The sequence below is a fragment of the Panthera onca genome, chromosome A1, assembly GCF_046562875.1.
Source record: "Panthera onca isolate mPanOnc1 chromosome A1, mPanOnc1 haplotype 2, whole genome shotgun sequence".
NCBI lineage: Eukaryota > Metazoa > Chordata > Mammalia > Carnivora > Felidae > Panthera > Panthera onca.
This window is the reverse complement of record NC_138339.1, coordinates 175,951,695-175,965,885: the sequence shown is the minus strand read 5'-3', so window position 1 is coordinate 175,965,885 and position 14,191 is coordinate 175,951,695. Positions and strand designations below refer to the sequence as shown.

Below are 14,191 nucleotides of genomic sequence, written 5' to 3'. Positions count from 1 at the left end.
TCTTGACAGAAACTAAAGTTAATTAATATTTCTCACTTCCCAAATATACACTTTAGAATGTTTTGATGATTATTTACATGTATTTCAATCATACCCTGTTTTTAACACTCCAAATTAGTCATCTGTTGTTTTTTCAACTAACACACTTACATACAGTAATCTACATGTTTGCCAATTGCTTTGGTCTGTACTGTAACTTCAACCCATTCCTTCATCAGGCTGTTTCTTGGACTTTTACATATACTTTTTATTAATGTATTTAGAATTGTTTAGGGAGGGTTAAAAACATTACTCATTGTTAAAAACCTTTATTTCTTCCACATAGTTTAACTTCGTATACAATTCTGTATCCCTTCGTGTTTAGAATGAACTTTTCTTATTCTAGTATCTATTATTGCTCTTGAAAATTAATCTAATAATCTTTTTGTTGTTGTTGTTGTTAAGTGCAATCTGTCTTTTCCCTGGATACTTTGTTTTCTTTTGGGGGACTTCAGGGAAGACAGCAGAATATAAAGACCCTAAACTCACCTTGTCCCATGGATACAACTAGATAACACTCACATCATTGTAAATAATTGAGAAAATGACCCAAAGACTTGCAGAACAAACACTACAACTAAATGTAGATGGGAGGCCACACTGAAGAGGGTAGGAAATGTGGAGAAGTAGTGGAGAGTTAAGCCCCATCAGTCTAGCCACAGGAAGGAGGGAGCCACGGGCATGGAGAGAGGTAAGAAACAGACTCTCACACCAAGGAGCCTGCATAGGAAAGATAAATCCTCACAGCATTTGGCTTTGAAAACCAAGTGGCTGAATTTTGTGAATTCTTACAACCAGTGGGACGTAAAGCCTGGAACTTTAAAAATCAGCAGACTCAGTCTGGGAGAGCCCAGAGGGTGATAGGAAGCTGAGTCCGTGCCCTGAAAGAACATGACAAACAGCCAGCGGAGATACAACATAGAAGCAGCAGTTTGAAAAACACAGGGGGCATACAGGAAAGAGTTATTTACTAATCTCAGAGTTCCCTGAAGGACTTCTCCAGGAGCAAAGGAGCTGGCAGCCACCATTTCCCTCTCCTGCCCCCCGGCATAAACACATGGCCACCCGCAGTAACCAGCACAGCACCAGCATTCACTACCTAATTTGCTTACATCATGCTCTGCCCCTCCCAGCAGGGCCTGCCTCAGTCCTCACGCTGTAGGTCTTCTTCTCTAAAAGACCTGTGCAAACCCTGCCAACACTGAGTCTCTCACCTGCACACTTTGCGGGGCTTCGGTCCAGGTGGCAGCACCTGGTGGCCTCCCACTGAGGGCACATGCACCTCACACATGCACACTTTGCAAAGTGGCTCCAGTCAGCTCAAGTCTCAGTAGCAGCTGGGCATCTCCAATGGAAGAGACCAGTGTCACCTTGTTAAAAATGCATGCCCTGCCCACTACTTTCAAAAGCAGGAGACATAATTGACTTTCCTAACACACAGAAATAGACACAGAGAGTTAGACAAAGTGAGGAGACAGAGAAATACGTCCCAAATGAAAGAACAAGACAAAATCACAGCAAAATATGTAAGTGCAACAGAGATAATATGCCTGATAGGAATTTAAAGTAAAGATAGACATTTATTTGTCTAGATTAGTCTTCTGAGGTAAAGGAAATAAAAGCAAAAATAAACTAGTGAGACTACAGCAAAATAAAGTTTCTGCACAGAAAAGGAAAAAGAGTAGGTTTACTGAATAGGAGAAGATATTTGTAAATGACCTATCTGACACAGGGTGAGTATCCAAAATATATAAGGAACTTACATAAATCAACAAGAAAAAAATCCAATATAATTAAAAAGGGGCAGAGGACATGAACAGATATTCCTCCAAAGAAGACATATAGATGGCAACAGATTAAAAAAAGATGCTCAGCATCACTCATCCTCAGGGAAATGCAAATCAAAACCTCAATGAGCTATCACCTTTTATCGGTCAGAATGATTAGTATCAAAAAGATAAGAAATAACAAGCATTTGCAAGGACATGGAGAAAAAGGAACCTTTGTGCATTGTTGGCGAGAATGCAAACTGGTGTAGCCACTACGGAAAACTGTATTGAGGTTCCTCAAAAAAATTAAAAATAGAATTAGCCTATGATCTAGGAATGGCACTAATGGGTATTTACCCAAAGAATACGAACTAATTTGAAGGGCTATATGCACCCTTATGTTATTGCAGCATTATCTATAACAGGCCAACTATGGAAACAGCTCAAGTGTCCATCTATAGACGAATAGCTAAAGAAGTGGTATATATACACAGTGGAATATTATTCAGCTATCAAAAAAGAATGAAATCTTGCCATTGGCAAAAACACGGTTGGATTTCGAGAGTATAATGCCAAGCAAAAGAAGTCAGAGAAAGACAAATACCATTTGATTTCACTCATATGTGGAATTTAAGAAACAAAACAAAGGAACAAAAAGAGAGAGAGAGAGAGAGAGAGAGAAATAAGCAAAAAAGCAGATTCAAATATAGAGAATAAATAGATGGCTACCAGAGGTGAGGTAGAGGGTGGATGGGTAAAATAGGCAAAGAGGATAAGAGTACACTTAACCTGATAAGCACTGAGTAATGTATACAGTTGCTGAATCACTATATTGTACAGCTGTAACTAATATAACACTGTATGTTAACTACACCAGAATTAAAATTTTAAAGAAGTGAATGAATTTGAGGAACTAAATAGACAGTGTTCCAAGGAGACATACAAATGGCCAACAGGTACATGAGAAAGTGAGAAATCTAGGTGCTAAACATCATTAATCATCAGATAAATGAAAATCAAAACCGTTATGAGATGCCACCTCACGCCCATTAGGATGGCTACTATCATAAAAAACAAAAAAACAAATGTTAGTAAGAGTGTGGAGAAAGGGGAATTCTTGTGCACTGTTAGCAGGAATATAAATTGGTTCACAAAAGATGGAAATAATATAGAATTCCTTACAATATTAAACACAGGACTACCATAAGATCCAGCAATCCCAGGGTTATATACCCTTGGGTATATAACCAAAAGAAATTAAAACAGGATCTCAGAGAAATATCTGTACTCTCATGTTCATTGTCTCATTATTCACAACAGTCAAGATAAGGAAACTGCCTGAGTCCATCACTGGGAAACTATGTGGTATATATACACAAAATGCAATATTCAGCTATGAGAAAGAAGAAAACCTTGCCATTTGTGACAAACTGGATGAATCCTGAGGGCATTATGGCTAAGTGAAGTAACTCAGAGAAAAACAAATACTGTAGATCATTTATGTGTAATATCTAATAAAGCCTAAACTCTTTTCCTAAGTAGAAGGATGGTTACCAGGGGCTAGGGGCGGGTGATGGTGAGGGAAATGGAGGGATATTGGTCAAAGATGTAAACTTCCAGGTATAAGATGAATAAACTTTGGTGATCTAGTGTACAGCATGATGATTATCACTATAATACTATATTATATACTTGAAAGTCACTGAGAGATTAGATCTAAAATGCTCTCACCACAAAAAAGAAATGGTAATTATGTGACACGATGAAGAGGTTACCTAAAACTGTGGTGGGAATCATTTGCACTATTTATTTCTTTTTTTTTCTTTTTTTTAAATTTTTTTAACGTTTATTTATTTTTGAGAGAGACATAGCATGAGCAGAGGAGGGGCAGAGAGAGAGAGGGAGACACAGAATCAGAAGCAGTTTCCGGGCTCCGAGCGGTCAGCACAGAGCCCGATGTGGGGCTCGAACTCACAAACTGTGAGATCATGACCTGAGCTGAAGTCGGACACTCAACCGACCGAGCCACCCAGGCGCCCCAATATTTAAGTATTTCAAGTCAACACGTTGTATACCTCAAACTTACACGATGTTATATGTCAATTACATCTCATTAAAAACTAAGTTGGAGAAACATTTTTTATAGTTTTTTTAATTTTCTGTACTTGATTATGTTACCGATTTATTCATTCACCTAATTATTACTAAATGCCTACTAAGTGAACACAAAAATTGGTGAGGGATACCCTGCTCTCAAAGAAAGGCAGCTATAGGGGCACCTGGGTGGCTCAGTTGGTTAAGTGTCCGACTCTTGATTTTGGCTCACATCAGGATCTCACGGTTGCTGAATTCGGCCCCGACTCTGGCTCTGTGCTGACAGTGCGCTGACAGCATGGAGCCTGTTTGGAGTTCTGTCTCTCTCTCTCTGCCCCTCTCTCTCTCTCAAAATAAACAAACTTAAAAAAAGAAAAAGGCAGCTATAGACTACCAGTTTCAAAAAGCGTTAAAGATTATGAAAGTATATGTATCAAATTATATCAAAAATTTTTTCTGTACCAATAAATACCTACTTTTTGAATCATTTGCAATAATGGATACACTTAGTTTTCTTAACCCAAGTTACTACTAGTGGACATTTAATTACTTTTTATTCACATTGCCCAGATTAACATTTTGTGAACAAATACGTACATATTTTCTTAATTATTCCCCAAAAATTGACTTGAATTATTGGTTTGAGGTAACATATATTTTAAACATTTAGATAATTTGATAGATGCCCTAAAACAGGGATTGTATCCTTGACAAAACTGGCTATTATCTCCTCTGTCTCACCTTTGTCACTACTTATGAGATAACAGGCATTTTATCGTGTGTGAGATTGTATTTATTTGCTTTGCAGTAGTCTTTGATTTTTTCTTAAAAATCATTAACCTTTCATCTTGTAAATATCCATTTACTTCCTTTTGCCTTTTACCTATTGGGATTTTTGTTGTTTTCATAGGGATTGTAAGAACTCTGTGTTAAAGACATCATCCTTTTGCTACAATATACACCTGAAATATTTTCTCGACTTCACTATTTGTCCCCTCACTTTACATTTTTATGATGTCTCAGAATGCACAGAGATTTTTTAATAAAGTTAAAGCTATTAATCTTTTATTTTATAGAGTCGGCCTAAAAATCTATATGCCTTTCCCCATCTACACATATATTTGTAAAACCAACCTGTATGATTTGTCTGCTTCTTTGCTATTTATACTTAAGTCTTTGGTCTCCTAGGCCCTTAAAGAATGCTGTGAGATAAATATCTAGCTTATTTTCTAAATATTTAATCAATTAGCCAGCATAGTATTTGGACAAACTCTCCTTTCTCACTGAAAATGCTGACATTTCAAAGTTCTGTAAAACAGAAGTCATGTCTAACGTCATCCAGCCAGACTGTGGTAGAGCCAATGTTTGACTGCAAGTTCAATGCTTTGATTGTGTAGTGGCAAAGAGCATGGTGCCGGGATCAAAGAGAACCACATTTGACTGGGACACACCTGGGATTTAGCTACAACCATGCTACCTTGCATAAACTACTGTTTCGGCTCCCAAACTGTAGAGGAGGGAAACGATTCTACCTACCTCAATCTGTTTGTTGAGAATCAGCCACCCATTTTATTCATTCAATGATATTTATTAAAAGCATACTACATAATAGACTATTTTGGACCATTTCTACAGGCAAATTATTTTGATTTTGTTGAACTCAAATAATGACCGATAGCACCATTTCCAACATTCAAATCTGTCCTACACTCTTACCATTGGTAGAAAAGGCACCTGGTATGGTTTTGTTTGTTTGTTTTTTAAGAATCACCAAAGTTGGAAGAGAACACCTGTAAATGAATGGTATATGTTTGGTCTCCAACACAGTGTCTGACAGAGAGGTAGCAGAAAGTAAATTTTGTAAATGAGTGACTAAATTAAGAATTCTTGCCCATGTGATTTTCCTTATTAAAAAATAGAGAATAAATTATCTTTAAACATAGTCTTCATTTTTCAGTGAAGCTAAGAAAATTTTTCAAGTATGTGGATAGATGAAATGGAGAGAGAGGAAAAATTACCACATTCCCATTTCGAGGAAAAGACTAGCATATGCATGACAAAAAAAGAAGCTACAATCCTCTCAGGTTCATTGTGCCATTTTGATTCAACATGGTTTACTTGCCACATAAATTCTAACCTTGAGTACTTCCAGTTGTTTGATTAATACAGCAAAAGAAGTACATAATCAGCCATCCCAGATCAAGGAAGGAAAATACACACACACACACACACACACACACACACACACACACACACATTCTGGGTTCTGTCCTTCTGTGTTACCAAGTTAAATGTTAATTTCTTGGTGGCCACTAAAGTGCTTGAAGTCAGCACAGCAAGAGGTCAGAACACAGGCTGGGTCTGGACTTGTGGATTAGACACCTGGTTCCGCTGTTCACATGTTACTTAACCTCCCAGTGCCTCAGTTTCCTTATCTGTAACAACAGGCACAGTAACAGTGCCTACTACAAGGGACTGTCATGAGAATTAAGTAAGTTAAGATGTGTGAACTGTTTGGAACAATAGTGGCACCATAGCATGTGCTCTATAGATATCGCCAAATAAATTAATACATGACACTTCCTTAGCGAGCTTTTTTCTAAGTTACATCCCTTTACATACTTCATAGCACTAACCATAACGCATGTACAAATTTTAATATTATATTTATTGTTATAACAATATGACTGTGTTCCCTCAGGGACAGAACTAGGAGTTCATTGGCATCTTATATATTGCTATTATGCCTTAAAAAATTATTCAAAGATTATTTTGCTTTCCTTTAATACATTAATGTAAGAAATTCCCAAACTAATTTTTTTCTTTTATGGGTTTTTGGTTAAGCTCTGGTATAATTTACAAGCTTAATTAAATTCCTGTAAGAAAACAATCATTGCATCAAATAATTGCAGGGCTAGCCTTCTTGGCACACTCAGATTTCTTAACAGATGTCAAGACCACATTGTGATTGGATCTAAAACTGCAGCCTTGACTGAAAGGCTCTTGAAGGAATCTTTAATTGTTGTCATATAACTCTTATCTCAAGGGTCCATCAGCCTTAGAACTATCACACTTATTAATAACATCTCTACCTCAGATGTTAAAATGACATCTGATTGAAGGTGGGCGATCCCTCCTGGCACTGCCTGACTTGCAGACATAAGATTTAACATCTTTCTACATCTACATCATTTCTAACACCTTTCTACTTATTTTTACTCATCGTGATACCCCTGAACCCAGACCAGTACCTAGCTTCTGAATCAATGAAGCTCAAAAAGGCATAAGAAAGTTACTGATGAATCCAACCCAGGTACCTCTTCACAGTACTTTAAAAAAGAAAAGTAAATCCATTCAAGCTCAAATTTATACAGTTATCATGGAAAAAAATTTTTTTCATTGCCTAAAGTCCTCATAGCTCCTTGTTAAGCTCTGGCCATAACAAGTATAAACCCATGACTAAAATACTCACATTCCATTTCCTATTAAAAAAATGAATCCCTAGTTTATTCATCTTGCCTAATGACACAGAAGGGCAAAACAGGTACCCAAATAATGAATAATAATGTAAGATCTCAGACTGTAAAATCAATATGTCAGATCAGTAGAGCTGTGCTTTGTTTTAATGTTCTCATCCCTGAGTGCAGTAGAGCTTTACCTTCTGAATTATATATATGCATTGACCTAATTATGTAAATATTGACTTTTCCTTATATGAGGATTTTTTGCCAATCCACTGTAATTATGATGTCAATATTTGTGGCCGTAGTAACATTGAATTTAAACTTTATTAATTGTGACTGATAGGGGCATGCCATGAGATATTTCAGGTGGCCACGTGGTCTCAGAACATTGGTGGTAATACAAAAGTGATGTCAATACTTCCCTACATATATTGTAGTAAGGTAAACTGATTTAAGAAGATGACTATTTCAGGGTGCCTGGGTGGCTCAGTCAGTTAAGTGTCTGGCTCTTGATTTTGGCTCAGTTCACGATTTCATGGTTCCTGAGTTTGAGCACCATATTGGTCTCTCTACCAGTAGCATGAAGCATGCTTGAGATACTCTCTCTCTCTCTCTCTGCTCCTCCTCTGCTCACTCTGCCTCTCTCTCAAAAATAAACTTTAAAAAAAGATGATTATTTCACCCCCAAATAATCTTGGGGCTGGTCTCCACAGCTTGTCAGGTTTCATAACACAGACAAGTAATAACCAAGATGCACCTGGATCTTGGTCTTTAATTTGGGCCATTTTTTAAAAAAATCAAACATTCATTCCTAACTTTAATCCCCACCCTATTAACAAATTCTTTGATCTTTTGACAGATGTTTACACCTCCATCCCCACAGCTGTGTATGTGTATAAAGGATATCATTTAGTATTTGGTATTCTTTGATATTTTTCCAATAAGGACCCTATGCACAGTTAAGTCTAAAACAAAATACAATCTGTATAAATTCGACATTTTAAAAATGTCCTAATTATTTCTCCTTACATGGTTTTATTTTCACTAGAAATCTTTCACACAGTTACCAGAATTATTACATCTCTGAGGCAAGCAATAGTGCCATACCTCAGGACATTTTAATTAAATGTTTTTTAACCAATCAATGACATTAGAAAATATTCCAAATGCTTTAAAAAAGCCAGAGACCTTTTTGAGAACTCCAACTCAAGGGCCTGTACTCTCTAACTTAAGAACAGAAGTACCTGTGTCACATTATTCATTTAGAGTTAGGCAAACACATGGGGAATGCTATGAAAATACTATGGTGTCCACATTTTGAGTTTAAGAGCTGTTCTAGGGGTGCCTGGGTGGCTCAGTACGTTGAGTGTCTGACTTTGGCTCGGGTCATGATCTTGTGGTTCGTGAGTTCAAGCGCCGCATCCGGCTCTGTGCTGACAGGGCAGAGCCCCCTTCAGATCCTTTGTCCCCCTCCCTCTGCCCCTCCCCTGCTCGCGCTCTCTCAAAACTAAATAAACATTTTTTTTAAAAAGCCATTCTAGACACATCATGGTGAGGTGGTCATGCATTATCATGTGTTTTCTTATTTGCTTCTGCAGGGATGCCAGAGGAGATGAACCTCAGTGATGTAAAGCAGATCCATCAGACAGGCGGAAGTAGTACTTTAGATACAGCTGGATCAGGATGTTCAGCAGCGACTGATTCCATGGCATTTATGCTGATGGGTGCGGTGATGTTACTTCCTTGGCTTTAGTAACTGAACTCTTCCACCCTGACACACCTGTCTTATTGGGATCTTGATTTCCCCCCGTCTTCATCTGACTGGAATAAAAAAATCTTTTTGAATGTAACAATTATATTTATGAAAAGGTATGTCACACTAACTTCTTATAAGCCAAGGGGGAACGTTCACGAATTATCTAAAAATGATAGACTGTTTGAAAACATGTCTTCTATGATCCTAACTTAAATCTTCTTAAATTCTAACACATTAAACCTGCAAATGTGAAGAGCACAGAAGTGACTTTGAATAAGAAGGATTCAGTATACCTGTAATTTTGCCATCTTTGATTCTTATCCCTTTTATCAAAGAAAAATGTCTTAAATGGAAAGTATATTTGCAGAACAATGAAAACAATACATAGTGTTTCTTAAAATACTGGAATTAGAATTCCATTAAATGAATCAAAACAAATGATGGCAAGTAGTATGCATGAATTTTCAAGAGATTCTTCCATTTTTGCAAGCTATATGAAGAAATTACTTGAAGTCTGTAAGTTATAGAGTAGATTGTTGAGGAGCATTTCATGTAATTTCATTGAAGAAGCTTGATAAGTTTTATCCACTGTAACTTAGCCACTGACAAACCTTAAGCTGAGTATTTTGGTAGCATCTGATCTATAGTCTATTATATTCAAAGTGCATCTTTGGTATTGTGGCTTTGCTCCCTCTCTTTGCCGAATGGATTTAGCCATGTTGCACACACACGCCTGCTCTGGGAATATCTCTAAGAAAGCCATTAATTATTTAGTAGAAAGTTTGAAAAATGATATATTCATCCATTCTCAAAATATTCTTTGCTATTTTTTTAAATCTTGATATTAACCAATTGACCATCTGTACATTTCTAAGGTTCCTATGAATACCTAAAGGCATGTACTAATACAGACAATGTAGCTTACAATAATTCAGCTCTTTTTCCATTTGCACATTAGCAGAGCTGCTAATCCACAGTCCTTGATTGCCCAGTTGTGATAAGATGCCTCAGCAGACCCCAATTAGCATAGGTCTATCATTATACTTAAGAAGGAAGAGATAAGTCAGATTTTATTAAGAAGCATCATGTCCAGTTGACAGCCAAAAATATTATTACAAAGTGACAATAGGAAAGAGAAGTGCTAAATTTGTAAAAATGTTTAAAAATCAAAAGGATTTGAAATGACCTCTGAGAAGAAGTCAAAGAGGACTCAATCGACAGCAAATATTTGCAAGGCGAAATCAATCTCTCCAAATCAGGAAATATTACATGATCAAACCATGTTCTCTCCTGGGTTCTAAGTTAACTGAATGATCTGACGATGGTCAATTTAAACTATGATATGTTTAAACTGCCAAATCATATTTTATTGTCTGTTTAAACACACTTCAGAGCTGTGTTACTCCACCTGCCAATTCTGGCTGTCATTTTCCTAGGCTTTCATTCCAAATCATAATATTTATTCCATGATCTACTTGGTTTATAACTCATTTGCACCACCATGCTCCACAAATTATAAACTTAAACACATATTTGGCTACCCTTTATTTAAGCTCAGCTCATTATTTAAACAACTCAAACAGGTAATATGAAGTCACCCATTGGTGACACTGCAGCCCAAGTCATGACTGGTTTGCTCTGGCAAGACTTCTGCCCCAACCTTACCGGAATTTGGAAGACAAACTTAAGGGATGGTTCAGCAGACTAAGATGTTTCTGGATTAAATTCCATCATAGGAGGTAATTTTAGATATGGCAGGAAATGGAGAAAAGCAGAGTGGTTACAAAGTCAGTAGTACGAATATTTTTTATCAGCTAAATTTTACATACTCAAATGGGTGTTGTCTACCTCCAGGCAGGCACTTTGGAGACCATACGTATCACAGGAGTGCTACTCTAGCTTCAACTATGTGGAGGCTTTCAGAATTCCTTTAAGAACCTGAGGCATATTTTCTAATATTCTCAATGAGGATATTCATTCTTTAATATTCTACTCCATAGCACTGTACCTTGGCACAGGTCTTTATAATTTAAAAAGCTCGTTCAGATGGAATGGAGTATCACATTTGACCTTTCTCAGCCCTCAAAGATGGGCTCAAGTTTTAGCCAAATAAAAACAGAAATGTTTGAGGTTTGTGGTGTTTTTTTAATAGGACTCAGAATTTGTATCTGGAGAGTTTTCCTAAGTCTAAAACACTTTGAACAATGGTAAGATTGTTAGACTATGTGTCTGCTTTCTCAGATGACTGAAAGGATAACATTCAAGTGAATATACAGATTTTAAAATATCACTTGCTTTATAGTCACATATTATGCTTTGATCATTGAAACAAAGGCTTTTTCTTGAATTTGAGTTATTTTTATATAAATTTAAGTGATCCTAGAACAATCTAGTGTTTTACATGTATGAGAGAATAATCAGTGAACAATCTGAGCTAACATTTACATGGCCCTTCCTCTCTACAGCACCACGATCAGTGCTTCTGTACACAGCCTCCTTTGGTCCTCCCCAAAACATTATCACCTCTACTGTACCGAGGAGAAAAACTGAAGCATACAAACATTACATAATTTGTCTGGTGTCATACAACTCATCACAGTAGAATCCAATCGGCAAACATAATGTCTCTGAACTGCATACATTCCTGGTTCAAAGATAGGATCACTCTGTAATAGTAGTAAAGAATGATGAATGAATAATTGAAATTATTGAGGTAATTTAAGTCTTCAAACTAGGATTTAGAAAACAAACACAATTCACTATATAATTATAATTGTAAAATTGTCAAACTACATATTAGTGCAAAAGCACCAAGAAAAGGAAATGTAAACATGAACTTTTTTCATTACCAGTCATTGCCCTCCCACATGTGGAAATCTCATTTGAACACAACAACCCCCAAGATAAATCAGCTGCCAAAAATGAGAAAAAAAAATACACAAATTTTACAACTATCATGGAATCGTGAAATTTCTGTGAAACTGAAGGGTATAAAATATTTCTTTGGCCACAAGGCACAGAATGGCATAAAAAAATAGGAATGAAGGGCAGAATGTTATTTTTAAGGTCCTAGATTTGCCTTTTTATCCTCTATTTGTTCAGGAATATTTTATCAATGAAATAATGTCTGGAGTGTTCTCTTGTTATTAAAGGATAGAAGTTAATAAGCTATTTCCTCCCGAACAGATTTCTGAAGTGCTCAGTGATGATGCTTTGAAAGGATTCAATTGGTTTATTGCTAATTGTTTTCAATCACTTAAAATATTGTTTCTATCATCATAACTCTTCAGGTACAATAAAAATTGTTTCTTCCTGAATGAATGAATTCAATCTAGACTTCTGTTATTCTATGAGACATTCACAGGGCAGTCTGTGATATCAGTATTTCTTTATGTTGCAAACTTTAGTATCCAATATAATTACATGGGTTGTATGAAATTTCAGAAATAATTCTTAATGTTGTTAGGTATGACTTTGAGCATATCAAGTTTTTCTTTAAGTGAAGATTGTTGTGTATTAATTATTTCTGATTAAAATATAGATAAAACGATTCTCAGATTGCAAGTATGCTTTCTTTGCCTTTGCTAGAATTCCATGATGACTGAATTGGCATTATAATGCAGTTCTTAAACTATTCTGCCTTCATGTGCAGAAAAATACTAAAGATTTTTTTTTACAGTATAATTTATATCTTCATAGTAGTAACAATAATAACATTTGTAACAAGGTGGGGTGGGATGAATATTTCTGGATAAATTGCAAGCATATGATTCAAGAGTATCTCACCTTCCTGCACTTATCAATTGTTACTCTAGAATCATTTTTACCATCAAGTATATGAGAAGATCCCACATCCTACCTTCCCCCCAAATTTTTACTTTGGCTACAACAAACAGCAAGGGAAAGAGGAGATAGAGGAATTTGAAATTCTACAAAATTAAAAACAGAATAGTAAATATTTAAGGATCAAGAATTCATTGGAGACAAAAGGAGTAGGACTGACCCATAGGAATGATTTGAGTAACCTGGTAAGTAAATTACTCAATTCCTACTTCTATGACTTTCCATGCCTACTTCTGAGAAGCACTGAACTAGAAGAAAGGAAGCATCTCAGAAGGAAAGCAACAGGGAGGGCTCTCTGATTTTCCCAAGACTACCTGGTGAAGGCCACCAACATTAGAAAGAAACAAAGCCCAATTGCAAAACAAGTGCTGTGAGCAGTACAGTGTAGGCACCTGTTGTATCCTATCTCTTTAAGAAATCTAGGCACTGACCAGGTAAAGAATTTTCAACAGCAGCAGTTTCTTCAGAAAGAGGTTGAGAGACCCACAAAGAAAATCAAGAGTCCAACTCGATAATTGTGGTCAACATTGTCAAAGACTTCCAGAATACAATTTACAAATCACTGTCTTTTTCCAACTCACTTTCATTCCCACTGCTCAACCTGCTGCCCACATACATATTCTCACACCCCACACACATTTTCTTGCTGTTCTATTTCTGTTTTGGTTTCTTACCTATAAAATTGAGTTAAGTGTATCTTACTCGCAGAGTCAGAGGACTAGATTATGCAACACTTTAAGAATCCTCCTTTCCCAGTATATGCCTTAATAATTTATGTTTGTTCCTTTCCCATTAAGCCTTCTGTTCAAAGGCACATGTTCCCAGGATGCAACAATGACAAAATATTTAGTTATGGATTCCGCCTGTGGATAAGCTTTTGATATGTAAACAGAGCATCAAGAAGGAGGTTTGAAAGCGAATAAGTAGAATTTAGGCAGGGGAAACAGGGAAAGTACAGGAGAACCCTTCCTGCCTGGTTTCATGCTTCAAGTTTTGCTTAGGTCCATCCTGGCTACAAGGTTATTGGTTGAAAATATATTTCAAAACACATATTGCAATTTAGTGAGTAGTCTTTCTTTCATTCATCTTAAAGGTATGCCATCCCTGACCCAAAATTAAAAACCCTCAACCTTCCCATCCTGCTTCAGATTGTACTTGACTGTCATGTTCATCTGCCATGTTGGTGACTGCCCCATGGAATACAGCACAGCCCAAGTGGAGGTGAG

The 14,191-nt window shown here is 36.6% G+C and overlaps 1 protein-coding gene across 1 annotated transcript in view; it reads left to right on the top strand.

The window, feature by feature from the left end:
- The window catches only part of GPC5 (glypican 5), a 1,417,426-nt gene extending 1,405,396 nt beyond the window's left edge, over positions 1–12,030 (top strand). The window contains exon 8 of the mRNA XM_060636856.3: positions 8,965–12,030. Coding sequence (XP_060492839.2) covers positions 8,965–9,119 — 155 coding nt within the window. The 3' untranslated portion in view covers positions 9,120–12,030. The remainder of the gene's footprint in view (positions 1–8,964) is intronic.
- The last annotated feature ends 2,161 nt before the right edge of the window (positions 12,031–14,191 follow it).